We start from the raw sequence: 15,000 nt of genomic DNA on the forward strand, positions 1-15,000 counted from the left end.
CATTGCAGGCCGTGTCAGTGGCACTGTATTGTCCTCAAAGCGGGCAAAAAGTTATTTAGTCTGCCTGGGAGCAAGACATCCTGGTCCGTGACTGGGCTGGGTTTCTTCCTGTAGTCCGTGATTGACTGTAGACCCTGCCACATACCTCTTGTGTCTGAGCCGTTGAATTGAGATTCTACTTTGTCTCTGTACTGGCGCTTAGCTTGTTTGATAGCCTTGCGGAGGGAATAGCTGCACTGTTTGTATTCAGTCATGTTACCAGACACCTTGCCCTGATTAAAAGCAGTGGTTCGTGCCTTCAGTTTCACACGAATGCTGCCATCAATCCACGGTTTCTGGTTAGGGAATGTTTTAATCGTTGCTATGGGAACTCTACCCTCTCTATCTCTATCTATACCCTCTCTACCCTCTCTATCTATACCCTCTCTACCCTCTCTATCTATACCCTTTCTACCCTCTCTATCTATACCCTCTCTACCCTCTCTATCTATACCCTACCCTCTCTATCTATACCCTCTCTACCCTCTCTATCTCTATCTACCCTCTCTACCCTCTCTATCTATCTCTATCTATACCCTTTCTACCCTCTCTATCTATACCCTCTCTATCTATACCCTTTCTACCCTCTCTATCTAAACCCTCTCTACCCTCTCTATCTATACCCTCTCTACCCTCTCTATCTATACCCTCTCTACCCTCTCTATCTATACCCTCTCTACCTATACCCTCTCTATCTATCTCTATCTATACCCTCTCTACCCTCTCTACCCTCTCTATCTATACCCTTTCTACCCTCTCTATCTATACCCTCTCTGCCCTCTCTATCTATGCCCTTTCTCTCTCTATCTATACCCTCTCTACCCTCTCTATCTATACCCTCTCTACCCTCTCTATCTATACCCTCTCTACCCTCTCTATCTATACTCTATCTCTATACTCTATCTCTCCCAATCTATACCTATCTCTCTACCCTCTCTATCTATACCCTCTCTACCCTCTCTATCTATATCTCTACCCTCTCTACCCTCTCTATCTCTATATATACCCTCTCTATCTCTATCTATACCCTCTCTACCCTCTCTATCTATATCTATACCCTCTCTACCCTCTCTATATATACCCTATATCTCTATCTCTACCCTCTCTATCTATACCCTATATCTCTATCTCCACCCTCTCTATCTCTACCCTCTCTATCTCTATCTCTATCTCTACCCTCTCTATCTCTATCTCTACCCTGTATCTCTATCTCTACCCTCTCTATCTAAACCCTCTCTACCCTCTCTATCTATACCCTCTCTACCCTCTCTATCTATATCTATAACCTCTCTACCCTCTCTATCTATACCCTCTCTATCTATATCTATACCCTCTCTACCCTCTCTATCTATATCAATACCCTCTCTACCCTCTATATATACCCTATATCTCTATCTCTACCCTCTCTATCTATACCCTATATCTCTTTCTCCACCCTCTCTATCTCTACCCTCTCTATCTCTATCTCTATCTCTACCCTCTCTATCTCTATCTCTACCCTCTCTATCTAAACCCTCTCTACCCTCTCTATCTATACCCTTTCTACCCTCTCTATCTATACCCTCTCTACCCTCTCTATCTATACCCTCTCTTCCCTCTCTATCTATACCCTCTCTACCCTCTCTATCTATACCCTTTCTACCCTCTCTATCTCTATATATACCCTCTCTATCTCTATCTATACCCTCTCTACCCTCTCTATCTATATCTATGCCCTCTCTACCCTCTCTATATATACCCTATATCTCTATCTCTACCCTCTCTATCTATACCCTATATCTCTATCTCCACCCTCTCTATCTCTACCCTCTCTATCTCTATCTCTGCCCTGTATCTCTATCTCTACCCTCTCTATCTATACCCTATATCTCTACCCTCTCTATCTCTATCTCTACCCTCTCTATCTATACCCTCTCTACCCTCTCTATCTATACCCTTTCTACCCTCTCTATCTATACCCCTCTACCCTCTCTATCTATACCCTCTCTACCCTCTCTATCTATATCTATAACCTCTCTACCCTCTCTATCTATACCCTCTCTATCTATATCTATACCCTCTCTACCCTCTCTATCTATATCAATACCCTCTCTACCCTCTATATATATACCCTATATCTCTATCTCTACCCTCTCTATCTATACCCTATATCTCTTTCTCCACCCTCTCTATCTCTATCTCTACCCTTTCTATCTCTATCTCTATCTCTACCCTCTCTCTATCTCTATCTCTACCCTCTCTATCTATAACCTATATCTCTACCCTCTCTATCTCTACCCTCTCTATCTATACCTTCTCTACCCTCTATCTATATCCTCTCTACCCCTCTATCTATACCCTCTCTATCTCTACCCTCTATATCCCTACCCTCTATATCTCCACCCTCTCTATCTCTATCTCTACCCTCTCTATCTCTACCCTCTCTATCTGTATCTCTATCTCTACCCTCTCTATCTATACCTTCTCTACCCCTCTATCTATATCCTCTCTACCCCTCTATCTATACCCTCTCTATCTCTACCCTCTATATCCCTACCCTCTATATCTCCACCCTCTCTATCTCTATCTCCACCCTCTCTATCTCTATCTCTACCCTCTCTATCTCTACCCTCTCTATCTGTATCTCTATCTCTACCCTCTCTATCTCTACCCTCTCTATCTCTACCCTCTCTATCTCTATCTCTATCCTCTCTATCTCTATCTCTATCTCTACCCTCTCTATCTCTACCCTCTCTATCAATTCAATTCAATTCAATTCAAGGGCTTTATAGGCATGGGAAACATGTGTTAACATTGCCAAAGCAAGTGAGGTAGACAACATACAAAGTGAATATATAAAGTGAAAAACAACAAAAATTAACAGTAAACATTACACATACAGAAGTTTCAAAAGAGTAAAGACATTACAAATGTCATATTATATATATATATATACAGTGTTTTAACAATGTACAAATGGTTAAAGGACACAAGATAAAATAAATAAGCATAAATATGGGTTGTATTTACAATGGTGTTTGTTCTTCACTGGTTGCCCTTTTCTCGTGGCAACAGGTCACAAATCTTGCTGCTGTGATGGCACACTGTGGAATTTCACCCAATAGATATGGGAGTTTTTCAAAATTGGATTTGTTTTCGAATTCTTTGTGGATCTGTGTAATCTGAGGGAAATATGTCTCTCTAATATGGTCATACATTGGGCAGGAGGTTAGGAAGTGCAGCTCAGTTTCCACCTCATTTTGTGGGCAGTGAGCACATAGCCTGTCTTCTCTTGAGAGCCATGTCTGCCTACGGCGGCCTTTCTCAATAGCAAGGCTATGCTCACTGAGTCTGTACATAGTCAAAGCTTTCCTTAATTTTGGGTCAGTCACAGTGGTCAGGTATTCTCTGTGTAGGGCCAAATAGCATTCTAGTTTGCTCTGTTTTTTTGTTAATTCTTTCCAATGTGTTAAGTAATTATCTTTTTGTTTTCTCATGATTTGGTTGGGTCTAATTGTGCTGCTGTCCTGGGGCTCTGTAGTGTGTGTTTGTGTTTGTGAACAGAGCCCCAGGACCAGCTTGCTTAGGGGACTCTTCTCCAGGTTCATCTCTCTGTAGGTGATGGCTTTTTTATGGAAGGTTTGTGAATCGCTTCCTTTTAGGTGGTTGTAGAATTTAACAGCTCTTTTCTGGATTTTGATAATTAGTGGGTATCGGCCTAATTCTGCTCTGCATGCATTATTTGGTGTTCTACGTTGTACACGGAGGATATTTTTGCAGAATTCTGCGTGCAGAGTCTCAATTTGGTGTTTGTCCCATTTTGTGAAGTCTTGGTTGGTGAGCGGACCCCAGACCTCACAACCATAAAGGGCAATGGGCTCTATGACTGATTCAAGTATTTTTAGCCAAATCCTAATTGGTATATTGAAATTTCTGTTTCTTTTGATGGCATAGAATGCCCTTCTTGCCTTTTCTCTCTCATCGTTCACAGCTTTGTGGAAGTTACCTGTGGCGCTGATGTTTAGGCCAAGGTATGTATCGTTTTTTGTGTGCTCTAGGGCAACAGTGTCTAGATGGAATTTGTATTTGTGGTCCTGGTGACTGGACCTTTTTTGGAACACCATTATTTTGGTCTTACTGAGATTTACTGTCAGGGCCCAGGTCTGACAGAATCTGTGCATAAGATCTAGGTGCTGCTGTAGGCCCTCCTTGGTTGGTGACAGAAGCACCAGATCATCAGCAAACAGCAGACATTTGACTTCGGATTCTAGCAGGGGAGGCCGGGTGCTGCAGACTTTCTAGTGCCCGCGCCAATTCGTTGATATATATGTTGAAGAGGGTGGGGCTTAAGCTGCATCCCTGTCTAACCCCACGACCCTGTGTGAAGAAATGTGTGTGTTTTTTGCCAATTTTAACCGCACACTTGTTGTTTGTGTACATGGATTTTATAATGTCGTATGTTTTACCCCCAACACCACTTTCCATCAGTTTGTATAGCAGACCCTCATGCCAGATTGAGTCGAAGGCTTTTTTGAAATCAACAAAGCATGAGAAGACTTTGCCTTTGTTTTGGTTTGTTTGATTGTCAATTAGGGTCTGCAGGGTGAATACATGGTCTGTTGTACGGTAATTTGGTAAAAAGCCAATTTGACATTTGCTCAGTACATTGTTTTCATTGAGGAAATGTACGAGTCTGCTGTTAATAATAATGCAGAGGATTTTCCCAAGGTTACTGTTGACACATATTCCACGGTAGTTATTGGGGTCAAATTTGTCTCCACTTTTGTGGATTGGGGTGATCAGTCCTTGGTTCCAAATATTGGGGAAGATGCCAGAGCTAAGTATGATGTTAAAGAGTTTTAGTATAGCCAATTGGAATTTGTTGTCTGTATATTTGATCATTTCATTGAGGATACCATCAACACCACAGGCCTTTTTGGGTTGGAGGGTTTTTATTTTGTCCTGTAACTCTTTCAATGTAATTGGAGAATCCAGTGGGTTCTGGTAGTCTTTAATAGTTGATTCTAAGATCTGTATTTGATCATGTATATGTTTTTGCTCTTTATTCTTTGTTATAGAGCCAAAGAGATTGGAGAAGTGGTTTACCCATACATCTCCATTTTGGATAGATAATTTTTCGTGTTGTTGTTTGTTTAGTGTTTTCCAATTTTCCCAGAAGTGGTTAGAGTCTATGGATTCTTCAATTGCATTGAGCTGATTTCTGACATGCTGTTCCTTCTTTTTCCGTAGTGTATTTCTGTATTGTTTTAGTGATTCACCATAGTGAAGGTGTAGACTCAGGTTTTCCGGGTCTCTATGTTTTTGGTTGGACAGGTTTCTCAATTTCTTTCTTAGATTTTTGCATTCTTCATCAAACCATTTGTCATTATTGTTAATTTTCTTCGGTTTTCTATTTGAGATTTTTAGATTTGATAGGGAAGCTGAGAGGTCAAATATACTGTTAAGATTTTCTACTGCCAAGTTTACACCTTCACTATTACAGTGGAACGTTTTACCCAGGAAATTGTCTAAAAGGGATTGAATTTGTTGTTGCCTAATTGTTTTTTGGTAGGTTTCCAAACTGCATTCCTTCCATCTATAGCATTTCTTAATGTTACTCAGTTCCTTTGGCTTTGATGCCTCATGATTGAGTATTGCTCTGTTTAAGTAGACTGTGATTTTGCTGTGGTCTGATAGGGGTGTCAGTGGGCTGACTGTGAACGCTCTGAGAGACTCTGGGTTGAGGTCAGTGATAAAGTAGTCTACAGTACTACTGCCAAGAGATGAGCTATAGGTGTACCTACCATAGGAGTCCCCTCGAAGCCTACCGTTGACTATGTACATACCCAGCGTGCGACAGAGCTGCAGGAGTTGTGACCCGTTTTTGTTGGTTATGTTGTCATAGTTGTGCCTAGGGGGCATATGGGAGGGAATGCTGTCATCTCCAGGCAGGTGTTTGTCCCCCTGTGTGCTGAGGGTGTCAGGTTCTTGTCCGGTTCTGGCATTTAGGTCACCACAGACTAGTACATGTCCCTGGGCCTGGAAATGATTGATTTCCCCCTCCAGGATGGAGAAGCTGTCTTCATTAAAATATGGGGATTCTAGGGGGGGATATAGGTAGCACACAGGAGGACAATTTTCTCTGATAATTTCTTTTTGAATTTCTAGCCAAATGTAGAATGTTCCTGTTTTGATTAATTTAATGGAGTGAGTTAGGTCTGCTCTATACCAAATTAGCATACCCCTGAGTCCCTTCCCTGTTTCACACCTGGTAGTTTGGTGGATGGGACTACCAGCTCTCTGTAACCTAGAGGGCAACCAGTGGGTCCATCTCCTCTATACCAGGTTTCTTGCAGGATGACAATGTCTGTATTCCATCTCCTCTAGGCCAAAGGCAGATGATGACCACCAGTGGGTCCATCTCCTCTATACTATGTTTCTTGTAGGATGACAATGTCTGTATTTCCAATTTATTTGATGAAGTCCAGGTTCCTGCTTTTTAGGCCAAAGGCAGATGACCTCAGACCTTGTATATTCCAGGAAGAGATAGTAAAAGCTTTGCGTTCCATAGTGTCTAGTGTTGTTTTTGTGTGGTTTAGGCCATTACAGTAGGTGTGAGCTGAGCATCTGATAAATACCTCTTAGGTCGCAGGAGTTGTTGAGGTCCTTGCTGCACCATGAGTTCCCAGAGTCGCCTCTTCACTGTTGACGTTGAGACTGCTGTTTTGCAGGTACTATTTAATGAAGCTGCCAGTTGAGGAATTGTGAGCCGTCTGTTTCTCAAACTAGACACTAATGTACTTGTCCTCTTGCTCAGTTGTGCACCAGGGCCTCCCACTCCTCTTTCTATTCTGGTTAGAGCCAGTTTGCGCTGTTATGTTAAGGGGGTAGTACAAAGCGTTGTACGAGATCTTCAGTTTCTTGGCAATTTCTCAAACGGAATAGCCTTCATTTCTCAGAACAAGAATAGCCTGACAAGTTTCAGAAGAAATATCTTTGTTTCTTGACATTTTGAGCCTGTAATCGAACCCACAAATGCTGATGCTCCAGATACTCAACTAGTCTAAATAAAGCCAGTTGTATTGCTTCTTTAAACAAAACAACAGTTTTCAGCTGTGCTAACATAATTGAAAAAGGGTTTTCTAATGCTCAATTAGCCTTTTAAAATGATAATCTTGTATTCGCGAACACAACGTGCCATTGGAACACAGGAGTGATGGTTGCTGATAATGGGCCTCTGTACGCCTATGTAGATATTCCAATAAAAATCTGCCGTTTCCAGCTACAATAGTCATTTACAACATTAACAATCTCTACAGTGTATTTCTGATCAATTTGATGTTATTTTAATGGACAACAAATGTACTTTTCTTCCAAAACAAAGAACATTTCTAAGTGACTGTCTTGTGAACGGTAGTTTCATGTTTCTGTGCTGTAGGAACTCCAACGGCTGGAGACCATCCTGTCTTTGTGTTCAGAGCTGGGGCGATCGGAGCAGGACAGGGAGAAGAGTGTTGGTTCTAGTCCAGGTGCCGGTCTAGCCGATCTCCAAAAGATCAACCGGGAACTAGAGAAGCTCCAGGTCTCTGACGACAAAGAGCCAGTATCAGTCTTCTTCAACTTAACCGTTAACGGAAATGGTACCGAGGAGCGTCAGGTCAGACAGCGATGGAGCAGAGATCCCCGTGACAACAGGGCGGATTCACCCGTCGTCACTCCACGAAGCTCGGCCTCCTCGCCCACCCCGCATCTACCGAGGACCAATCAGGTGAGACTTCTTCACTTTCTCACACTCTCTTTCTCTCCTTTCAGCCAACCTCCCTGTCTCTCTCTCTTTCTCTCCTTTCAGCCAACCTCCCTGTCTCTCTCTCTTTCTCTCCTTTCAGCCAACCTCCCTGTCTCTCTCTCTCTCTCTCTCTCTCTCTCCCCCTTTCAGCCAACCTCCCTCTCTCTCTCCTCTCTCTCTCTCTCTCTCTCTCTCCTTTCAGCCAACCTCCCTGTCTCTCTCTCTCTCCTTTCAGCCAACCTCCTGTCTCTCTCTCTCTCCCCTTTCAGCCAACCTCCCTCTCTCTCTCTCCTTTCAGCCAACCTCCCTGTCTCTCTCTCTCTCTCCCCTTTCAGCCAACCTCCCTGTCTCTCTCCCCTTTCTCCTGTCTCTCCCTCCCCTTTCAGCCAACCTCCCTGTCTCTCTCTCCCCTTTCAGCCAACCTCCTGTCTCTCTCTCTCTCCCCTTTCAGCCAACCTCCCTGTCTCTCTCTCTCTCCTCTCCTGTCTCTTCTCCTTTCAGCCAACCTCCCTGTCTCTCTCTCCCCTTTCAGCCAACCTCCCTGTCTCTCTCTCTCCCTTTCAGCCAACCTCCCTGTCTCTCTCTCTCTCTCTCCTTTCAGCCAACCTCCCTGTCTCTCTCTCTCTCCCCTTTCAGCCAACCTCCCTGTCTCTCTCTCTCTCCCCTTTCAGCCAACCTCCCTGTCTCTCCTCCCCTTTCAGCCAACCTCCCTGTCTCTCTCTCCTCTCTCCTTTCAGCCAACCTCCCTGTCTCTCTCTTCTCTCTCTCCCCTTTCAGCCAACCTCCTGTCTCTCTTTCTCTCTCCCCTTTCAGCCAACCTCCCTGTCTCTCTCTCTCTCCCCCTTTCAGCCAACCTCCCTGTCTCTGTCTCTCTCTCCCCTTTCAGCCAACCTCCTGTCTCTCTCTCTCTCTCTCTCTCCCCTTTCAGCCAACCTCCTGTCTCTCTCCCTTTCTCCCCTTTCAGCCAACCTCCTGTCTCTCTCTCTTTCTCCCCAGCCAACCTCCTGTCTCTCTCTCTCCCCTTTCAGCCTCCCCTCCTGTCTCTCTTCTCCCCTTTCAGCCAACCTCCCTGTCTCTCTCTTTCTCTCTCTCTCTCTCTCTCCCCTTTCAGCCAACCTCCTGTCTCTCTCTCTCTCTCCCCTTTCAGCCAACCTCCTGTCTCTCTCTCTTTCTCCCCTTTCAGCCTCCCTCCTGTCTCTCTCTCTCCCCTTTCAGCCAACCTCCTGTCTGTCTCTCTCTCTCCCCTTTCAGCCAACCTCCTGTCTCTCTCTCTCTCTCTCCCCTTTCAGCCAACCTCCTGTCTCTCTCTCTCCCCTTTCAGCCAACCTCCCTGTCTCTCTCTCTCCTTTCAGCCAACCTCCTGTCTCTCTCTCTCCCCTTTCAGCCAACCTCCTGTCTCTCTCTCTCTCTCCCCTTTCAGCCAACCTCCTGTCTCTCTCCCCTTTCAGCCAACCTCCCTGTCTCTCTCTCTCTCTCCCCTTTCAGCCAACCTCCCTGTCTCTCTCTCTCTCTCTCTCCCCTTTCAGCCAACCTCCTGTCTCTCTCTCTCTCTCCCCTTTCAGCCAACCTCCTGTCTCTCTCTCTCTCTCCTTTCAGCCAACCTCCTGTCTCTCTCTCTTTCTCTCCCCTTTCAGCCAACCTCCTGTCTCTCTCTCTCTCTCCCCTTTCAGCCAACCTCCCTGTCTCTCTCTCTCTCTCTCCCCTTTCAGCCAACCTCCCTGTCTCTCTCTCGCTCTCCCCTTTCAGCCAACCTCCCTGTCTCTCTCTCTCTCTCTCCCCTTTCAGCCAACCTCCTGTCTCTCTCTCTCTCTCCCTTTCAGCCAACCTCCCTGTCTCTCTCTCTCTCCTTTCAGCCAACCTCCTGTCTCTCTCTCTCTCTCCTTTCAGCCAACCTCCCTGTCTCTCTCTCTCCTTTCCAGCCAACCTCCCTGTCTCTCTCTCTCTCTCCCCTTTCAGCCAACCTCCCTGTCTCTCTCTCTCCCCTTTCAGCCAACCTCCCTGTCTCTCTCTCTCCCCTTTCAGCCAACCTCCTGTCTCTCTCTCTCTCTCCTTTCAGCCAACCTCTGTCTGTCTCTCTCTCCCCTTTCAGCCAACCTCCTGTCTCTCTCTCTCCTTTTCCAACCTCCCTCTCCTTTCAGCCAACCTCCTGTCTCTCTCTCTCCCCCTTTCAGCCAACCTCCTGTCTCTGTCTCTCTCTCTCCCCTTTCAGCCTCCTGTCTCTCTCTCTCTCTCCCCTTTCAGCCAGCCTCCCTGTCTCTCTCTCTCTCTCCCCTTTCAGCCAACCTCCTGTCTCTCTCTCTCTCTCTCTCTCCCCTTTCAGCCAACCTCCTGTCTCTCTCTCTCTCTCCCTTTCAGCCAACCTCCTGTCTCTCTCTCTCCCCTTTCAGCCAACCTCCTGTCTCTCGCTCTCCCCTTTCAGCCAACCTCCCTGTCTCTCTCTCTCTCTCTCCTTTCAGCCAACCTCCCTGTCTCTCTCTCTCTCTCCCTTTCAGCCAACCTCCCTGTCTCTCTCTCTCTCTCTCTCCTTTCAGCCAACCTCCTGTCTCTCTCTCTCTCTCTCCTTTCAGCCAACCTCCCTGTCTCTCTCTCTCTCTCTCCTTTCAGCCAACCTCCCTGTCTCTCTCTCTCTTTCTCCTTTCAGCCAACCTCCCTGTCTTCTCTCTCTCTCTCCTTTCAGCCAACCTCCCTGTCTCTCTCTCTCTCCCTTTCCCCTTTCCCCTCTCCCTGTCTCTCTCTCTCTCTCTCCTTTCAGCCAACCTCCCTGTCTCTCTCTCTCTCCCCTTTCAGCCAACCTCCCTGTCTCTCTCTCTCTCTCCTTTCAGCCAACCTCCCTGTCTCTCTCTCTCTCTCTCCCCTTTCAGCCAACCTCCCTGTCTCTCTCTCTCTCTCCCTTTCAGCCAACCTCCCTGTCTCTCTCTCTCTCTCCTTTCAGCCAACCTCCTGTCTCTCTCTCTCTCTCCCCTTTCAGCCAACCTCCTGTCTCTCTCTCTCTTCTCCCCTTTCAGCCAACCTCCCTGTCTCTCTCTCTCCCCTTTCAGCCAACCTCCTGTCTCTCTCTCTCTCTCTCCCCTTTCAGCCAACCTCCTGTCTCTCTCTCTCTCTCTCTCCCCTTTCAGCCAACCTCCTGTCTCTCTCTCTCTCTCCCCTTTCAGCCAACCTCCTGTCTCTCTCTCTCTCCTTTCAACCTCCTGTCTCTCTCTCTCCTCCTTTCAGCCAACCTCTGTCTCTCTCTCTCTCTCTCCTTTCAGCCAACCTCCCTGTCTCTCTCTCTCTCCTTTCAGCCAACCTCCCTCTCTCTCTTTCTCCTTTCAGCCAACCTCCTGTCTCTCTCTCTCTCCTTTCAGCCAACCTCCTGTCTCTCTCTCTCTCTCCCTTTCAGCCAACCTCTGTCCTGTCTCTCTCTCTCTCTCTCCCCTTTCAGCCAACCTCCTGTCTCTCTCTCTCTCTCCCCTTTCAGCCAACCTCCCTGTCTCTCTCTCTTCTCTCCCTTTCAGCCAACCTCCTGTCTCTCTCTCTCTCTCTCCCTTTCAGCCAACCTCCCTGTCTCTCTCTCTCTCTCTCCCCTTTCAGCCAACCTCCCTGTCTCTCTCTCTCTCTCCCCTTTCAGCCAACCTCCCTGTCTCTCTCTCTCTCTCTCCCCTTTCAGCCAACCTCCTGTCTCTCTCTCTCTCTCTCTCTCCCTTTCAGCCAACCTCCTGTCTCTCTCTCTCTCCCCTTTCAGCCAACCTCCCTGTCTCTCTCTCTCTCTCCCCTTTCTCTCCCTCTCTCTCTCTCTCCCCTTTCAGCCAACCTCCCTGTCTCTCTCTCTCTCCCCTTTCAGCCAACCTCCCTGTCTCTCTCTCTCTCTCCCCCTTTCAGCCAACCTCCCTGTCTCTCTCTCTCTCTCCCCTTTCAGCCAACCTCCTGTCTCTCTCTCTCTCTCCTTTCAGCCAACCTCCCTGTCTCTCTCTCTCTCTCCCCTTTCCAACCTCCCTGTCTCTCTCTCTCTCTCTCCCCTTTCAGCCAACCTCCCTGTCTCTCTCTCTCTCCCCTTTCAGCCAACCTCCCTGTCTCTCTCTCTCTCCCCTTTCAGCCAACCTCCCTGTCTCTCTCTCTCCTTTCCAACCTCCTGTCTCTCTCTCTCTCCTTTCAGCCAACCTCCTGTCTCTCTCTCTCTCTCTCTCTCCTTTCAGCCAACCTCCTGTCTCTCTCTCTCTTTCTCCTGTCTCCTTTCAGCCAACCTCCCTGTCTCTCTCTCTCTCCCCTTTCAGCCAACCTCCCTGTCTCTCTCTCTCTCTCTCCCCTTTCAGCCAACCTCCTGTCTCTCTCTCTCTCTCCCCTTTCAGCCAACCTCCTGTCTCTCTGTCTCTCTCTCTCTCCTTTCAGCCAACCTCCTGTCTCTCTCTCTCTCCCCTTTCAGCCAACCTCCCTGTCTCTCTCTCTCTCTCCCCTTTCAGCCAACCTCCTGTCTCTCTCTCTCTCTCCCTTTCAGCCAACCTCCTGTCTCTCTCTCTCCCCTTTCAGCCAACCTCCCTGTCTCTCTCTCTCTCTCCTCTCCCCTTTCAGCCAACCTCCTGTCTCTCTCTCTCTCTCTCCTTTCAGCCAACCTCCCTGTCTCTCTCTCTCTCTCTCCCCTTTCAGCCAACCTCCTGTCTCTCTCTCTCTCCCTTTCAGCCAACCTCCTGTCTCTCTCTCTCTCTCTCTCCCCTTTCAGCCAACCTCCCTGTCTCTCTCTCTCTCTCCCCTTTCAGCCAACCTCCCTGTCTCTCTCTCTCTCTCCTTTCAGCCAACCTCCTGTCTCTCTCTCTTTCTCCCCTTTCAGCCAACCTCCCTGTCTCTCTCTCTCTTTCTCCCCTTTCAGCCAACCTCCTGTCTCTCTCTCTCTCTCCCCTTTCAGCCAACCTCCTGTCTCTCTCTCTCTCTCCCCTTTCAGCCAACCTCCCTGTCTCTCTCTCTCTCTCCTTTCAGCCAACCTCCTGTCTCTCTCTCTTTCCCCTTTCCAACCTCCTGTCTCTCTCTCTCTCTCCCCTTTCAGCCAACCTCCCTGTCTCTCTCTCTCTCTCCCCTTTCAGCCAACCTCCCCCTCTCTCTCTCTCTCTCTCTCCCTTTCAGCCAACCTCCCTGTCTCTCTCTCTCTCTCTCTCTCCCCTTTCAGCCAACCTCCTGTCTCTCTCTCTCTCTCCCCTTTCAGCCTCCTGTCTCTCTCTCTCTCTCTCTCCCCTTTCAGCCAACCTCTCTCTCTCTCTCTCTCCCCTTTCAGCCAACCTCCTCTCTCTCTCTCTCCTTTCAGCCAACCTCCCTGTCTCTCTCTCTCTCTCTCCCTTTCAGCCAACCTCCCTGTCTCTCTCTCTCTCTCTCCCCTTTCAGCCAACCTCCCTGTCTCTCTCTCTCTCTCCCCCTTTCAGCCAACCTCCCTGTCTCTCTCTCTCTCTCCCCTTTCAGCCAACCTCCCTGTCTCTCTCTCTCTCTCCCCTTTCAGCCAACCTCCTGTCCTCTCTCTCTCTCTGTCTCTCTCTCTCCCCTTTCAGCCAACCTCCCTGTCTCTCTCCTCTCTCTCTCTCTCTCTCCCCTTTCAGCCAACCTCCTGTCTCTCTCTCTCCCCTTTCAGCCAACCTCTCTCTCTCTCTCCCTTTCAGCCAACCTCCCTGTCTCTCTCTCTCTCCCCTTTCAGCCAACCTCCTGTCTCTCTCTCTCTCCTCCTTTCAGCCAACCTCCCTGTCTCTCTCTCTCTCCCTTTCAGCCCCTCCTGTCTCTCTCTCTCTCTCCCCTTTCAGCCAACCAACCTCTCTGTCTCTCTCTCTCCCCTTTCAGCCAACCTCCCTGTCTCTCTCTCTCTCCCTTTCAGCCAACCTCCCTGTCTCTCTCTCTCTCTCTCTCCTTTCAGCCAACCTCCTGTCTCTCTCTCTCTCTCTCCCCTTTCAGCCAACCTCCTGTCTCTCTCTCTCTCCCCCTTTCAGCCAACCTCCCTGTCTCTCTCTCTCTCCCCCTTTCAGCCAACCTCCCTGTCTCTCTCTCTCTCTCCCCTTTCAGCCAACCTCCCTGTCTCTCTCTCTCTTCTCTCCCTTTCAGCCAACCTCCCTGTCTCTCTCTCTCTCTCTCCTTTCAGCCAACCTCCCTGTCTCTCTCTCTCTCCTTTCAGCCAACCTCCTCTCTCTCTCTCTCTCTCTCCCCTTTCAGCCAACCACCCTGTCTCTCTCTCTCTCTCTCTCCCTTTCAGCCAACCACCCTGTCTCTCTCTCTCTCTCTCCTTTCAGCCAACCTCCTGTCTCTCTCTCTCTCTCTCCTTTCAGCCAACCTCCTCTCTCTCTCTCTCTCCTCCTTTCAGCCAACCTCCCTCTCTCTCTCTCTCTCTCCCCTTTCAGCCAACCTCTCTCTCTCTCTCTCTCTCCCTTTCAGCCAACCTCCTGTCTCTCTCTCTCTCTCTCCTTTCAGCCAACCTCCCTGTCTCTCTCTCTCTCTCCTTTCAGCCAACCTCCCTCTCTCTCTCTCTCTCTCTCTCTCTCTCTCCTTTCAGCCAACCTCCCTGTCTCTCTCTCTCTCTCCCTTTCAGCCAACCTCCCTGTCTCTCTCTCTCTCTCTCCCCTTTCAGCCAACCTCCCTGTCTCTCTCTCTCTCTCCCCTTTCAGCCAACCTCCCTGTCTCTCTCTCTCTCTTCCCTTTCAGCCAACCTCCTCTCCTGTCTCTCTCTCTCTCTCCCCTTTCAGCCAACCTCCCTGTCTCTCTCTCTCTCTCCCCTTTCAGCCAACCTCCCTGTCTCTCTCTCTCTTCTCCCCTTTCAGCCAACCTCCCTGTCTCTCTCTCTCTCCCCTTTCAGCCAACCTCCCTGTCTCTCTCTCTCTCCCCCTTTCAGCCAACCTCCTGTCTCTCTCTCTTTCTCCCCTTTCAGCCAACCTCCCTGTCTCTCTCTCTCTCTCTCCCCTTTCAGCCAACCTCCCTGTCTCTCTCTCTCTCTCTCTCTCCCCTTTCAGCCAACCTCCTGTCTCTCTCTCTCTCTCCTTTCAGCCTACCTCCTGTCTCTCTCTCTCTCCCCTTTCAGCCAACCTCCTGTCTCTCTCTCTCTCTCTCTCTCTCTCTCTCTCTCCCCTTTCAGCCAACCTCCCTCTCTCTCTCTCTCTCTCTCTCTCTCCTTTCAGCCAACCTCCCTGTCTCTCTCTCTCCCCTTTCAGCCAACCTCCCTGTCTCTCTCTCTCTCTCTCCTTTCAGCCAACCTCTCTCTC

At 48.5% G+C, this 15,000-nt stretch overlaps 1 protein-coding gene across 2 annotated transcripts in view; it reads left to right on the forward strand.

Moving 5' to 3' along the window:
• LOC112237231 (pleckstrin homology-like domain family B member 2) overlaps positions 1 to 15,000 on the forward strand; it is a 105,732-nt gene that overhangs the window by 35,188 nt on the left and 55,544 nt on the right. For both annotated transcript variants that reach the window (XR_006080278.1, XM_042308582.1), the window contains exon 5: positions 7,457 to 7,786. Coding sequence is in view for 1 of the 2 variants with exons in the window: in XM_042308582.1 (XP_042164516.1) it covers positions 7,457 to 7,786 (330 nt within the window). In the remaining variant the exon portion in view is untranslated. The remainder of the gene's footprint in view (positions 1 to 7,456; positions 7,787 to 15,000) is intronic.

Source organism: Oncorhynchus tshawytscha, linkage group LG29 (genome assembly GCF_018296145.1).
Source record: "Oncorhynchus tshawytscha isolate Ot180627B linkage group LG29, Otsh_v2.0, whole genome shotgun sequence".
NCBI classification, from domain to species: domain Eukaryota; kingdom Metazoa; phylum Chordata; class Actinopteri; order Salmoniformes; family Salmonidae; genus Oncorhynchus; species Oncorhynchus tshawytscha.